Genomic DNA, 14,456 nt, shown 5'->3' with positions numbered 1-14,456 from the left:
GTGTTTACTGCAGCAATCTAGGAGGTAAAGGTACCTGCCTGCTTGCTCAAGGATGTAACTAGCTAGCTATCTATCAGTCTAGGAGGTTAAGTACCTGCCTGCTTGCTCAAGGGTACAGCAGCAGTGTGTCCCTCTGTGGCGGAGTGGCCCGCCCCTATTATTATTATTTGTATTATTGTTTGCGGCGCGGATAACAGCGCCGCGTATTTCTTATTATTTAAGAAATTTATTATTTAAGAAATACGCGGCGCTGTTCTCCGTGCCGCAAGCAATAATACAAATAATAATAATACGGGCGGGACACTCCGCCACCCCCCCCCCCCCCACCTGGGATTGAACCACTACTCTATACTGCTTAAATTAGAAATAATTTGGAGCCTATTGCATTTTGTAAGATACATCTATACTGTAAAAGGGAAATCAAGTTGTTTTTTGTGTTAATGTTACGTGTGGAAAAATCAATACACACACACACACACCTTACTTAAACAGTTGTCACAGCATATGGGATCCTGATCTTAAACACAAAGGGCAGCAGTGTGGAGTACTGGTTACGGGGGCTCTGGACTCCTGACCGGAGGGTCTTGTGTGGGGGTTCAATCCCAGGTGGGGCGCACACTGCTGCTGTACCCTTGAGCAAGCAGGCAGGTGCTTTACCTCCTAGATTGATAGATGGATTTTTACTTGAGCAATCTAGGAGGTAAAGCATCTGCCTGCTTGCTAAAGGGTCTAACTGTCTAAATTGTAAATCACCCTGGAAAAGGGTGTCTGATAAGAAATCATCCATCCATTATCATAACCGCTTTAACACACAGTGCAATACATACATACACACATGTAGACTCTATATAGAGAGACAAGGAGTCAATACATCGATCCATTATCATAACTGCTTAATCCTTTAGAGGGGTAAACTGGAGCCTAACTCGGCAGACAGAGAGCGCAAGGCAGGACTACACCCTGGATGGGATGCCAGCCTATTGCAGGGCACCGAACACATACACACACACACACAGAGGACAATTTAGAGTGACCAATCAATCTGAACAGCAGGTCTTTGGACCGTGGGTGGAAACCAAAACCAGAGTACCCGGATAAAACCCACAATGCGAACACATTGGGGAGAACATGCAAACTCCACACAGACAGACCCCTGAGGCCTGAATTGAACCTAGGACCATGGAGCTGTGCCACCCTTAAGGAGAAATAATAATAAAAAAACATGAAAAGGTCAAATAAAAAGAAAATTTGAAGCCACAAACCACAAGAAAGTGTATTTGTATGACAACTATAATTCACTCTAGTACAGCTATCTGCTAAGAAATAATAATAATATCATGTGTTGCAAAATATAATGAGATGTCTTCATCAAAAAGAACATTTGAAACCACAAGAAAGTTTCCATGTAGTCCGAGTCCTGTGCAGAACTTAACAAGAGACCGCCTTCTTGACTAGCTAAGTGCAAAATGAACAGGTTCCATGTAGCCAGTTTTGCAGCCTGCTAGCTTTATTGACGCATGGCTGTGTGCACAACTTAACAAAAGATCACCTTCCTGTTGACTAGCTAAGTGCAAGATGAACAGACTCCAAACCACAAAACCAGAAGGTGAGTTTACCTCCTTCATTCTCACAGCATGTTCAAAACTATTCAGCTAACCACATGAAACAGAACGTCTGGCCATCTAAAAACAAAGGTAAAAGAAACTGCAGTGCTGCTCATCTTGAAGGTAGAATACGAGTGAGAGAATGAGAGGTGTTAGGACTAAAATAAAAAGAGCAAGCAAAAACACATCGAAATGAAACAATGGAAAAATAATATCCGTCAGTCAAACCTGATTATATGATCCCTTCTGTTATTGTCTCACTCTGGTTGAGAACATCAATTAAATTCAACAGCCATATCATTTATTTCACTAAAACTTTAGAATCTGTAGTATTTTGTACTGCACCTAGCTTATTCCACTGCCCTGGTATATTATCCTGATGTAACTGTTATTTGCTCTAATGAACTGCCTCAATATTAGCATTTAATTTCTTAGCAGACCTCCTTATCCACGGTGACTTACAATTGTTACAATTATATCACATTATTTTATTTATATACAATTACCCATTTATACTGTTGGAGCAATCAAGGTAAAGTACTTGCTTGCTCAAGTGTACAACAGCAGTGTGTCCCCCACCTGGGATTGAACCCACAACCCTCCAGTCAAGAGTCCAGAGCCCTAACCAGTACTCCACACTGCTATGGACTGTGTTTTGTATCCGTTTTTCTCTATGTATTTTTTCTTTACAAATATATGTCACTCTGGGTAAGGGGGGCATCTAAGAAATAATTAATAGCCTTCAAACTGTCAATCTATTACCAAACTGTATTTAAAGAAAATATAAATATATAAAAACAATACACACACCTTACTTCAACACTTGTTGCAACATATGGGATTCTGATCTTGAACACAAAGAGCAGCAGTGTGGAGCACTGGTTAGGGGGGCTCTGGACTCCTGACCTTGAGTGGGGGTTCAATCCCAGTTAGGATTGATACAGACAGAGCTAGCTACTGTAGATAGACCCTTGAGCAAGCAGGCAGGTACTTTACCTCTTATATTGCTCTAGTAAAAATCCAACTGTATAAAAGGGTAATTGTAGGTGCAGAGCACCACACACACACACACAGGTGGGCACATGCACACACAAGCAGGCACACACACACACACACACACACACACAGGTGGGCACACACACACACAGGCAGGTGGGCACATGTACACACAGGCAGGCACACACAAACAGGGAGGCACACACACACACAGGTGGGCACATGTACACACAGGCAGGCACACGCACACGGAGGAACAAAAACACAGACACTCACACACACACACACAAAATAAAGGTTTGTATGACCCTCTCATTGAGATTGGTGTATTGAAACTCCTTGATTTCGCCTTTAACACAGGTAGAAAGTAAAAACAAAAAAGTGGTTTCATTGCTTAACTCACCATTTCCTGTTGAGACAGATTGAAATGTCACAAAGCCAGTGTAAGCCACACCTACACCCGAGGAAACATTTAAAGGTGGCTGCTACTAGAGAAAGACACATCATTTTTGAAACCCAAAACTCAAAAAGGTAGGCTCATTTCTACTTTTATTCTGTTTACTGAAAGCCAAAGTTTTTTTTTTTTTATCTTGGCGTGAGACGTTAATATTCATATTAAGTTGCTGTATTTCTGCTGTACTATGTTCAGAAATGGTCTGATTGTTTTTCACTGGGCAGCAGTGTGGAGGAGTGGTTAGGGGGGCTTTGGACTCCTGACTCGAGGGTTTTTTGTGGGTTCAGTCGCAGGTGGGGGACACACTACTGCTGTACCCTGAGCAAGCAGGAAGGTATTTTAACCTCCTAGAAAACCCAACTGTATAAATGGGTAATGTAGGTAAAAAAAAAAAAAAAGTGATATAATTGTAACAATTGTAAGTTTGCTATGAAATAAAATAATAAAAATAATAATATTCTAGGGAATATGGATAATGGCATCTGTTAAGAAATCTAAACACATAATAAATGTATATACAGTGCCCTCTGGATTTATTCACACCATTCATAGACTATAATGGGATGTAGCAAAATAAATGCAAGTGTAGATTCAGTATTTGTTGCATAAATGAACGAAAACATGAATATTTTCAGACATTCAGCATTGGACTTCGCAAAAATATATTTGTCCAACATATTTGCATGTTTTTTCAAAAACTGAACGTTCAAAATTATTCACACCCTAAACATTAAAATGCAATTAACTTTGGACAGAAATGTTTTGATGATATCTAACACTGATAGTCTTACAGTGTTTCATGTTTGCATGGATTTATGCAAAGAAAACATAAAACACTTGTTTTATTTTGCTAAAAACAACTTTTTGTTACACTGAATCAAGGGTATGAATAAATCCAGAGGCAGCTGTATACACAGGCATTATTGGTTATGATTTGAACATAATGACTGTATTTATTATTGTTATGATTATATTACTTAGCAGACTTCCTTATCCAGGGCGACTTACAATTGTTACAAGATGATGATATCACATTATTTGTACACACAATTAACCATTGATATGTTTTTTTTTTAATACAATAATTATTATAGATATTGCCAAATAGAAAAGGCAGAGTTTGGTTATGGAAGCACCCTTTCTGCTTAACTACAGAAAGACTAAATAATCAGTTCACACTTGAGAACAAAAACACAGTTTTCTATATACCAAACTATACCAAAAAGACAACACTATTGATTATATTCTGTTGACATACCACTTCACTTCAAAATCATACTGAAATCTTTCATGAAATATGGAACCCCTTTCTTAGTGCACTTAATGGATAGATTAACTAATTTAAATACCAATAAATCTCTAATAATGCATGTCTTAGTTACTATAATCAAGCTCAAAACTAAATTAAATACACTTAATATTATATCTCTGGGGCAGCTTCAGAGTCCTGGGTTCGATTCTGGCCTCAGGGGTCTGTCTGTGTGGAGTTTACATGTTCTCCCCATGTTTTCATTGTGGATTTTCTCTGGGTACTCTGGTTTCCTCCCACAGTCCAAAGACATTGCCCTCTGAGCGTGTCTGTGTATGTGAGTGGTGCCCTGTGATGGACTGGCGTGCCATCCATGTGTCTGCCAGGTTTGGCTCCAGCTCACCGCAACCCTCTAAAGGATTAAGCGATTATGGTAATGGATGGATGGATGAGATCTGGTGGAACAACTGGATAATACATTTCTAATCTTATTGTGATTTCCCCCCATCTTATTTTTGATATTGTTGCCTTTCCTCCCCTCTCTGTATCAATGTATAATACAGTAGTGTTTCTTTGTTTCTTGTTTAATTGTAAGTCTGTAAGTTGTCTTTTTGTTTGTTTATGTATTTATTTTTATTATTATTTATTATTCCTCTCCCCCCACTTCATTTCTAAAAAAATAATAGTTTTTGTTTATAACCAAATATTTGTCATATTTCATTTGAATACAAACTTTTTTTTTTGGACTTCCTGAGAGATCAGTTTTGCACACACTCGCCCGCACCCAAAATGTACGAACATTTCCTGTGTACTAACCTCTATGGGCTTTCAAATGCGTGTGGTTTAAAATAGAATCTGTACACGTATCCTGTATTCACACATCCTGTATCTGAAACCAACACCGCATTTAACTGTGAATATATTTGAGCTCATACCTTAAACACATATAGGGTATAAATGCAAATGAAACTAAGACTTATATTATTATTGTTTTCTTAGCAGATGCCTCCCTTATCCAGGGTGACTGACAATTGTCACATTATTTCTCACATACAATTACCCATTCATACAGTGTTTTTAAATGTAGCAATCTAGGAGGTGAAGTACCTGCCTCCTTGCTCAAGGGTCAAACTAACATACAATGCTGTATTATGGTAATACTGCATTATCATACTTACATTATAATACAGCATTGTACATTAAGGGTATAGGATATATATTAAACAGTAATATAGTACAACATTATATATATATATATAGCAATGTAGTATTATTATTCATTTCTTAGCAGACACCCTTATCCAGGGCAACTTACATTTCTTACATTATCTTAATTTTTTCATTACATTATTAATATTTTTTATATACAATTACCCATTTATGCAGTTTTTACTTTTTACTGGAGCAATTTAGGTAAAGTACCTTGCTCAAGGGTACAGCAGCAGTGTGTTCCCCACCGGGGATTGAACCCACGACCCTCAAGTCAAGAGTCCAGAGCCCTAACCACTACTCCGCACTGCTGCCCTATAGTAACGTTATACAGCACTGTACATTGATGGTATAGAATATATAACTACATTATACAGTAACGGGCAGCACGGTGGTGTGGTGGTTAGCACTGCTGCCTCCTCACAGCTCCAGAGTCCTGGGTTCGATTCTGGCTTCAGGGGTCTGTCTGTGTGGAGTTTGCATGTTCTCCCCGTGTTCACATTGGGGGTTTTCTCTGGGTACTCCGATTTCCTCCCACAGTCCAAAGACATGCTGTTCAGGTTGATTGGTCAATCTAAATTGCCCTCTGTGTGAGTGTGTGTGTGAGTGTGTGTGTGTGTTTGTGGTGCCCTGCGATGGACTGGCATCTCATCCAGGGTGTAGTCCCGCCTTGTGCCCTGTGTCTGCCCGGTTAGGCTCCGGCTCACCGCAAACCTGTAAAGGATTAAGCAGTTATGACAATGAATGGATGGATTATACAATACCATTGTACTGATCACACTGATATATCATACCATACCTTGTTCCAAAATCCAATGTTACAAGTACCGTGGCACATTTTATAGAGGATTGTAACACTGAAGTAACATTCTCTTCTTTATCCCTTTGCAGGATTTCCAGCCTCATTCCAGATCGCCATCAAACCATGAACATCTCCTCTTCTCCCTTCCCCTCCCTCACCTCTCGCCCTCCCTCCTCCCCCTCCTCCCTGGGCTCCTCTGAGATAGTGGGCACTCTCTTCTTGGGCTTGGCGTTTGTTCTGGGTTTCCCAGGGAACCTGTTTGTAGTGTGGACGGTGCTGTGCCGTGTGGCTCGTCGCTCAGTCACCTGCCTGCTGGTGTTGAATCTGGCCGCAGCCGACGCCCTGGTTCTGCTCAGCGCTCCCTTCTTCATACGCTACTTGGTCGGGGGACGGGGATGGGAGTTTGGCTCGTCCTTCTGCAAGCTGGTTCATTACCTCTGCAGCGTCAACATGTACGCCTCCATCTTCCTCATCGCCGCCATGAGCCTCGACCGCTTCCTGGCTGTGTCCCGTCCCTTCCTGTCTCAGCAGCTTCGCACCAAGAGGGCCCTGCTGAAGATCCTGCTGCTCATCTGGAGCCTGGCCTTCCTCTTTGCCATCCCCATGCCCTTCTACCGCAGGTTAGTGTTTCGACCAAGGTTAAGGCTGTCTTGAGCTCTTTATAAAAAAATAATTCCCCTTAACTATCTTAGAGTGCTGCATCCAGCTAAGTCACTTCATCGAAATGCTATAGCCCTATAGCCTTAAAGGTGATCAGTGCTGGTTCCAATCCAGGGCCATTAACGACTATGGCCAGGAGTTCCCAGGGGGTTCTCAGGAGGTTCCCAGGGGGTTCCTGGGAACTCCCCAAGGTAATTGGTTTGGTACCATGCTATCAGTGTTTCTCAAAGTGGGTATCAGGGCCGTGAGTTCTCAGGGGGTCGTACACAATTGGCTGAGCTTGAGCCGCCCGTGTGGGGAGGGTTCTACTCAGCTGGTTAATCCTTGTCTCACCACTGCGCACCAGTGAATCCTGTGGTTGGTTAGGCACCTACCTGCAGGCCTGCTGCACTGTCATCTGATCTGTGCTGTCCGACATCACGATAGATCTGGTGACTTAGCTGTGGGTTTGCAGTGTGAAAAAATATTTTAAAAAATAGGTCATCTTGAAGCATGTTTCGGGGTAATGTCCTGCTCGTTTTTGTTCCAAATTAGCTCTCAGTTACATAACGGAACCCTTAACTAAAGTAATAATTTGCTTAATTTGACTTTTTAAATTGGAGAATTCAAGGTCCTTACACAATCCATCCATCCATTATCAGTAACCGTTTATTCATTTAGAGGGTCGTGGTGAGCCGGAGCCTAACCCAGCAGACACAGGGCGCAAGGCAGGACTACTCTGTGGATGGGACGCCAGTCCATTGCAGGGCACCACAGACACACACACACTCACACACACACATGCACACAGACACTCACACAGAGGGCAATTTAGAGTGACCAATCAACCTGAAAAGCATGTCTTTGGAATTGGTGGAAAACCCACGCAAACACAGATTAAGCAAATTAAGTAATTAAGAGCAGGTTGGTTGGAACAAAAAAACAACAGGATATGTGGTCCTCTAAGACCAGGGTTGAGAACCACTGTTTTAGAGCATAATAGACTAAATCTATGATAGAACTATCTAGCCTCGAACACAGTATAGAAGTCAGCACAGACAGTTTCTTAATGGATGGCTGTGTTACTGATACATTTCTTTTCCCTCTATTTTGCATACAGAGTTTCCCTGAAAGGTGGGCTGGAATACTGCATACCATTCCACAGTGATCCAAAGCACATGGTTTTCCAATACCTGATGGAGATCTTAAGTTTCCTGGTTCCGTTTTCCATTATCCTCTTCTCGTCTCTTTACATTTTCAGGAAATTAAGAAACACCGTGTTTGAGAATAAAAGCAAACAGATAATCCTTCCCGTTGTGGTCGCTTTCTCTGTCTTTTGGATGCCCTACCACATCGTGAACCTGATCCAGGTTTCAGGAGCCTTAGCTGGGGAAAAATCAATGAACAACTCCCTCCTTGGAGCTGCCGAAACTGCCAGGCCCTACGTGACGGCTTTTGCTTTCTTCAGCAGCAGCGTCAACCCAGTTCTCTACGCCTTCATTGGGAGGTCCTACATCCGCTCGGACGGCATCAATTTCATAGCTATCATGCTGGAACAAACTAATTCTGAATTGCAGGGCTCAAGGTTATAACCAACCAAGTGGAGAAAGACTGAAGGGCTCACACAGTCTTCAGAAATTCAGCAGAGACACAAACACTTAAAGGAACCTTATGTATAGATTGTATGGGTGGAGCATCTGATGGTTGAATGTGCTAAATGCGAGAAGCTTTGTGGAAGGATATTTGGGCTTTTAATATTTCAGATAGGCACGCACGGTGGCATGGTGGTTAGCACTGCTGCCTTACAGCTCCAGGGTCCTGGGTTCAATTCTGACCTTCAAGGGTCTGTCTGCGTGGAGTTTGCATGTTCGTCCTATGTTCATGTAGATTTTCTTCAGGTACTCCGGTTTCCTCTCACAGTCCATAGAGATGATGTTCATGTTGATCGGTCACTCTGAATTGCCCTCTGTTTGTGTGTGTGTGTGTTTGTGGTACCCTGCGATGGACTGGCGTCCCGTCCAGGGTGTAGTCCCACCTTGCGCTGTGTCTGCCGGGTAGGCTCTGGCTCACATCGACCCTCTAAGGGATTACATGGTTATGATAATGGATGTGTGGATATTTCAAATAATTTCTGCAAGGATAGCATAGGTCATGAAAATAAAATTGATAATAATTTTGTATTGTATGACATTGAAGCAACTGGTACAAATTTTCCACAGTTAAAAAAAAAGAAATAAAAAGTTTATTTTATGACTTGGTTGCATGTTTTTCCTGAATGGATGTATTGGGAAATATGAGAAACAGGAAGATTGTATAATATTAACATTTAGAGAGTGAAGAAATAAATGTTGTCTTGCACTGAATTAAACTACAAGACTTTAAACAGCTGTGAAGCTACATATTTTTAATTCTTTACAACAAATTGCTAGGGTACCAGTAGGTCTTATATTTTTGTATTGCTGTGTGCGCATGTGCGCAGTACATTTTCCACTGTGAAAGAAACATCATGTAAATGCAGTGGAATACATCTGGAATAGCTATTCCTACACTCATATCATTATAATATATGTGTATTGATTTAATTATTATCATCCACCACTTTTTTTACACTAAATTACAGTCTACACAGTGCTCTGTTTCCAACATGGCATCACATGTACCCTCCAAATGTATGACAATGGTGACATACAAGATTTAATCACATGGTGTGTTTGAATCAACTTTATTAGTTGTTGAGTTATTCTGAGACATTAACAGGACACAGAAATAGGTGAGACAGAATTCTATTCATGAAAACAAACAGTAGTACAATGTTTTTGTGCCTGCAGCTTCACCTAGTGGCCATAACTAAAACCTACAACTGGTCTAAAGTTCAACGTAGATGGGAGACGTTTTTTGTGTTTATTTCTTACTTCTCTACCTCCCTTTAAAATTATTGGAAGAAAACACCATAATGTCAACATCAAATTTTACCTTTCTTTAACTATCTCTAGAAATAAAGAATGTCTATCATAAGGACTGTAATTCCTATAAAAATCGTTACTATTTATTTTATTCAAAAACTAAATAGATAAAACTGTCTATTAAAACACTCCAAGACCGAGTGTTTAATTTTAAAACAGTTTCCCACTGTTTCCCACTTTCCAAACACGTCACTGCGTTTATAATTCTAAATGCGTTTAGAACCTTATGCTGTTTATTTTATAAACTCTTGGACACGTTTATGATTTGTAACACTTTTTAAACGAGAAAAACAGTATGACTACCAATCCTTTTATCTATTGGTCACACAAAGTGACCGAACTGAAATCACAAACTGCATTGAGTAAAGTGAGAACGTAATTAAGACACAACTCCTCGGTAAACTTTGAGCCAGGAGGGTGTAACTAACACATTTACCACATTTCCTGACACTGTGTTGCATTGCGGGATGGTTAAGTGACAGCTACGGAAGATCCCTAGGCCCATGTGAGAGAAAAGAAAAACTTAGAAATGTCGTCTTTTAAAGTCGACATTTCGCCTTTACATTAAAAGACGAAATTCTGACTTTTAAATGTCGGAATTTGTAGGTTTTTTTTTTTTTTTTTTTTTCTCTCACATGGCCATAGGGCTCTTCCGTAGACAGCAGATAAGTCAAAGTGGTTGAAAAAAACAGTAAAAGAAACCTGGTCACACTTTATTTTAAGAGGTGCTTATTGACTATTAACAAACTAGTAGTAAATATATTAACTCTACTGGACCCAGGACATTTTCCTTGTTGTTGCCTGTTGTTACATTTGTGCTCATAACTCTGTAGGTATACATCCATCCATTATCATAACCGCGTAATCCTTGTAAGGCAGGACTACACCCTGGACGGGACGCCAGCCCCACAGGGCACCACACACACAGCCAGGCGCGGACTGGCCATCGGGAAGTGCGGGAGAATCCCCGGCGGGCCGGTCTGTTTGGACCTGCGTGGGCTGCTGGTCTACGTTTGATTTATAATTATTATTATTTTTTCCCCCCATTACATGCTGAGAATGACGCTGTTATTAACTTGGCGGTCTCGCTCTCTCGCGCGCACACATCACCTCACCACTCATCTCTTGGGTAAATCCAATATCTAAGGGGGGGGGGGGGGGGGGGCGAGGAGTGGCCACTCGCTGATTGGACTTGCCCGGATTTTCTTAGAACGGGATTGGTCAGCGAGATTTCGTCTTTCGTTTGAACCTCTTGTATTGATAGTGGATGAGTGTCAGTGTAGAAAATGGAGAGAAAAACAAAAGGTGGGGCAGAAAAGATTAGAGACAAACGGCGACGGTCTCTCGAGGCAGATGTCGCAAAGTGCACAAAAATAACGGACATGTTCAGCTGGTAGTAGGGAGAGCGTGGGAGGTCAGGATGCCAGTGTTAATCAGCCAGCCTAGGGAGCCCACTGAAGAAGATGACGCTGTGGCAGGGTCGAGCACCGCAGGTACAAGCAGTAGAGTTTATGGCTGCATTAAAATATATTAAAGACTCGGCTGCGCCTTGTACTTAATAACGCCTTGGCTTTATTTAAATTGGTTGCTGTTGTTCTTTTATGCATTTTAAAACAGTTGCAGCTGAGCTTGAGGAGCGAGAGAGGGACAGAATGGATGCTGTTGCAGGGTCCAGTGCAGAGAGAACAACAGCTGAGGAAAGAGAAGGAGAGAGAGACAAGATGCAGATATATGAAGTGAATGCAGGGGTGGGGGTCAGCTGGTAGCTATGAATACTTCACACGCCCTCAGAGCTGGACATATTATGTAATTGGCTTGAGCTACAAATTCCTCCTGACTTTGTCAGTAACGCAAGTAGCATGTGAAAGGTGTTTCTCCACTCTGAAGTTTGTCAAAAATAGACTGAGAAGCACTATGTCCCAAGAGCACTTGGAAGGGTTCGTGCTAATGTCTACAGAGAAAGAGATACTGATGGCCCTAGACAGTGATGGAGTTATTGACAGGATTGCAGAGAAGAGTGCACTGCTGCGACCTCTGCTGGCGACATAAGGTAGGACAGTCTCGTTTACTTTGGATTTGGGTGAAGTAGTTGACTGTATTTTGAGATATAATTAGGGGTTCTGAAACCCTATTGTAATTTTTGGGATGGTATTGGCGCTGAGTGCTGCTAATGGTTTCTAGAATTGCTAAATATGAGCCGATGTGTTTAAAATTTACAGGGTTTTTTAGGCCTATTGAGAGACCGCAATCTGTGTGAGGTCGGTGATGGTTTCTAGAATTGATAAGTAAGATATGTGTTTATACTTTACAGTTTACTATTAGGACTACTGAGGTTGGTATTGGTGTGCGGAGAATGGCTTCTTTCTACATGATAAATGGGCTACCCATGTTTATTATTTGCTTACAGTAAATATCAGTACTAAATAATAGCCTACCAACTGAGGGCAATCTTGTGTTTAAAATAATCTGATATGCAATTAGATTTTAGACCACCGATTACTGTAAACAGAAAATTATAATTGCATAGAGCAGAGCCATCAGTGAAATAATCCGTGGTGCGTAAACTGGACACATTGGCGAAAGAATTTAGCTCTGATACAATGTTGCATTCACTGACCTCAAAGCGGTGGCAGACAGAGACGTGCGGAGACCAATAATAATAATAATAATAATAATAATAATAATTATTATTATTATTATTATTATTATTATTATTATTATTATTATTATTATTATTATTATTATTATTATTGTTATTATTGTTATTATTATTATTGTTATTGTTATTATTATTATTATTTATTTCTTAGCAGATGCCCTTATCCAGGGCGACTTACAATTGTTACAAGATATCACATTATTTTTTACATACAATTACCCATAATGAATAGAAAAATATTTCGTAGACGGAAAAATCTATGATATTTTCAATATGATATTATTTGTGACACCTCGATCATGAAGCCATGGTATGGCAGCTGTCATGGCCTATACTTTGCCATACCTAAATCGCCCCTATTATGTTTGAAAGCCTGGTAGAAGCGATAGCCTACAATGTATAAAGAAGTTTTACCCCAACAATTTAAAACTTTTTTTTTTATTTTTTTACCGATACTACATGACGGTGTGCTGACTTCATTATTATTTCGGTATGTTGATTTTGACATAAATGTGGGCCGGTGGACCCGAACTTCCCGGGCCGATTTTTGGTCCCAGTCCGCCCCTGCACACAGCAATTTAGAGTGACCAATTAAACTGAACAGCATGTCTTTGGACTGGGAGGAAGCAAGAGAAAACCCTCAATGCGAACACATTGGGGAGAACATGGGAACTTTTTTTTAACTAAATCGTTTAAAAAGTCAAATTAAGCAAATTATTATTTCAACTGAAGGCTCCACGAAGTAATTGAGAGCTCAATTGGAACAAAACCCAGCAGACACGGGGAGACCCCAGGATCAGGATTGAGGACCACTGTTTCAGTTCAGTTCCAACTAACACAGGCACCCCAAAACCCCGTCAGCGATAGACATAGAAACCTTATGACAACACCAACACTTCTGACAAAAACAGATTTCTGATGTTTTACGTACTTGCACACACCACCTTACAATTAAGCTGGGTTGTGCTGTGCAATATGTAACAGGGTCAAGAATGCCATGTTCAAATTTATTTTACACTTGTGTGTTATTATTTTTATAAAATGATTTTATGATTTGATTAGTGCACGCTTTGTGTTGTCTGACACTTTTTGATAATTGATTTCTATCACGTTATGTTGGCTTCTCCACCCACTTCCCTGTGTTTGCCCTGTTGAGCATCTAGTAATTGAATTATTGATCAATTTACACACCTGAATATAAATAGCACATGATTTCACAAATGGGATGGCCATCCTGGAGTGAGTGAGTGAGTGAGTGAGTGAGTGAGTGAGTGAGTGAGTGAGTGAGTGAGTGAGTGAGTGAGTGAGTGACCGAGTGACCGACCGGTAAATGGAGCATCCCGACAATAAGTATTGGGCTGATGGTATGCCGGTGTGGAATAATGAGTGTTCGAGTGTTCTTAGCCTATTTGGTAGTCGATTGGAGTTTAAGATGTGCACAGAATAGGCTATATTGCGTTTCTGGTTTCTCTCTCGCTCTCTCTGTGTGTGTTCCCTCCCCTGCACGGTCATTGTGTGTGTGTGTGTGTGTGTGTGTGGTGTGGGTATTTGCACTTTTGTACCGTGGTATTGTTTTTATTATGACAGTTTTACCGTGTTTTGGAATGTGTATCTCCAATGTATTGCTGGGTAGCAGCGTTGTTGTATTTGCAGCTTAATCCATGACCTCATTCATGTGAACCTTGTTTAACTGCTTGAAATCTTGCTACCTGTTAACAGGTGAATGGAATTGTTTTATAATCGGTACCGTTTGAAACTAGGTGTTGCTATTGTAAGTTTACAATAAACAAATGCTTGTTAAAATGTATCTGTGATTTTCTTGGTGAACTTGTTCCTACATTCTTAGATCTGTTATCTGAATAAAAAGAACCTAAAGGATCT

At 40.7% G+C, this 14,456-nt stretch overlaps 1 protein-coding gene across 1 annotated transcript; it reads left to right on the top strand.

Moving 5' to 3' along the window:
• The first annotated feature begins 319 nt into the window (after nucleotides 1-319).
• On the top strand, nucleotides 320-9,203 carry LOC117967232 (leukotriene B4 receptor 1-like). Its single transcript, XM_059017556.1, has 4 exons — nucleotides 320-1,606; nucleotides 3,022-3,131; nucleotides 6,404-6,934; nucleotides 8,074-9,203. The coding sequence occupies exons 2-4, from the start codon at nucleotides 3,028-3,030 to the stop codon at nucleotides 8,543-8,545; spliced, it is 1,107 nt and encodes a 368-aa protein (XP_058873539.1). The 5' UTR covers nucleotides 320-1,606; nucleotides 3,022-3,027; the 3' UTR covers nucleotides 8,546-9,203.
• The last annotated feature ends 5,253 nt before the right edge of the window (nucleotides 9,204-14,456 follow it).

Source organism: Acipenser ruthenus, chromosome 57 (genome assembly GCF_902713425.1).
Source record: "Acipenser ruthenus chromosome 57, fAciRut3.2 maternal haplotype, whole genome shotgun sequence".
Classification (NCBI taxonomy): Eukaryota; Metazoa; Chordata; class Actinopteri; order Acipenseriformes; family Acipenseridae; genus Acipenser; species Acipenser ruthenus.
The sequence above is the reverse complement of the archived record's forward strand: the minus strand, read 5'-3'. Positions and strand labels throughout refer to the sequence as shown.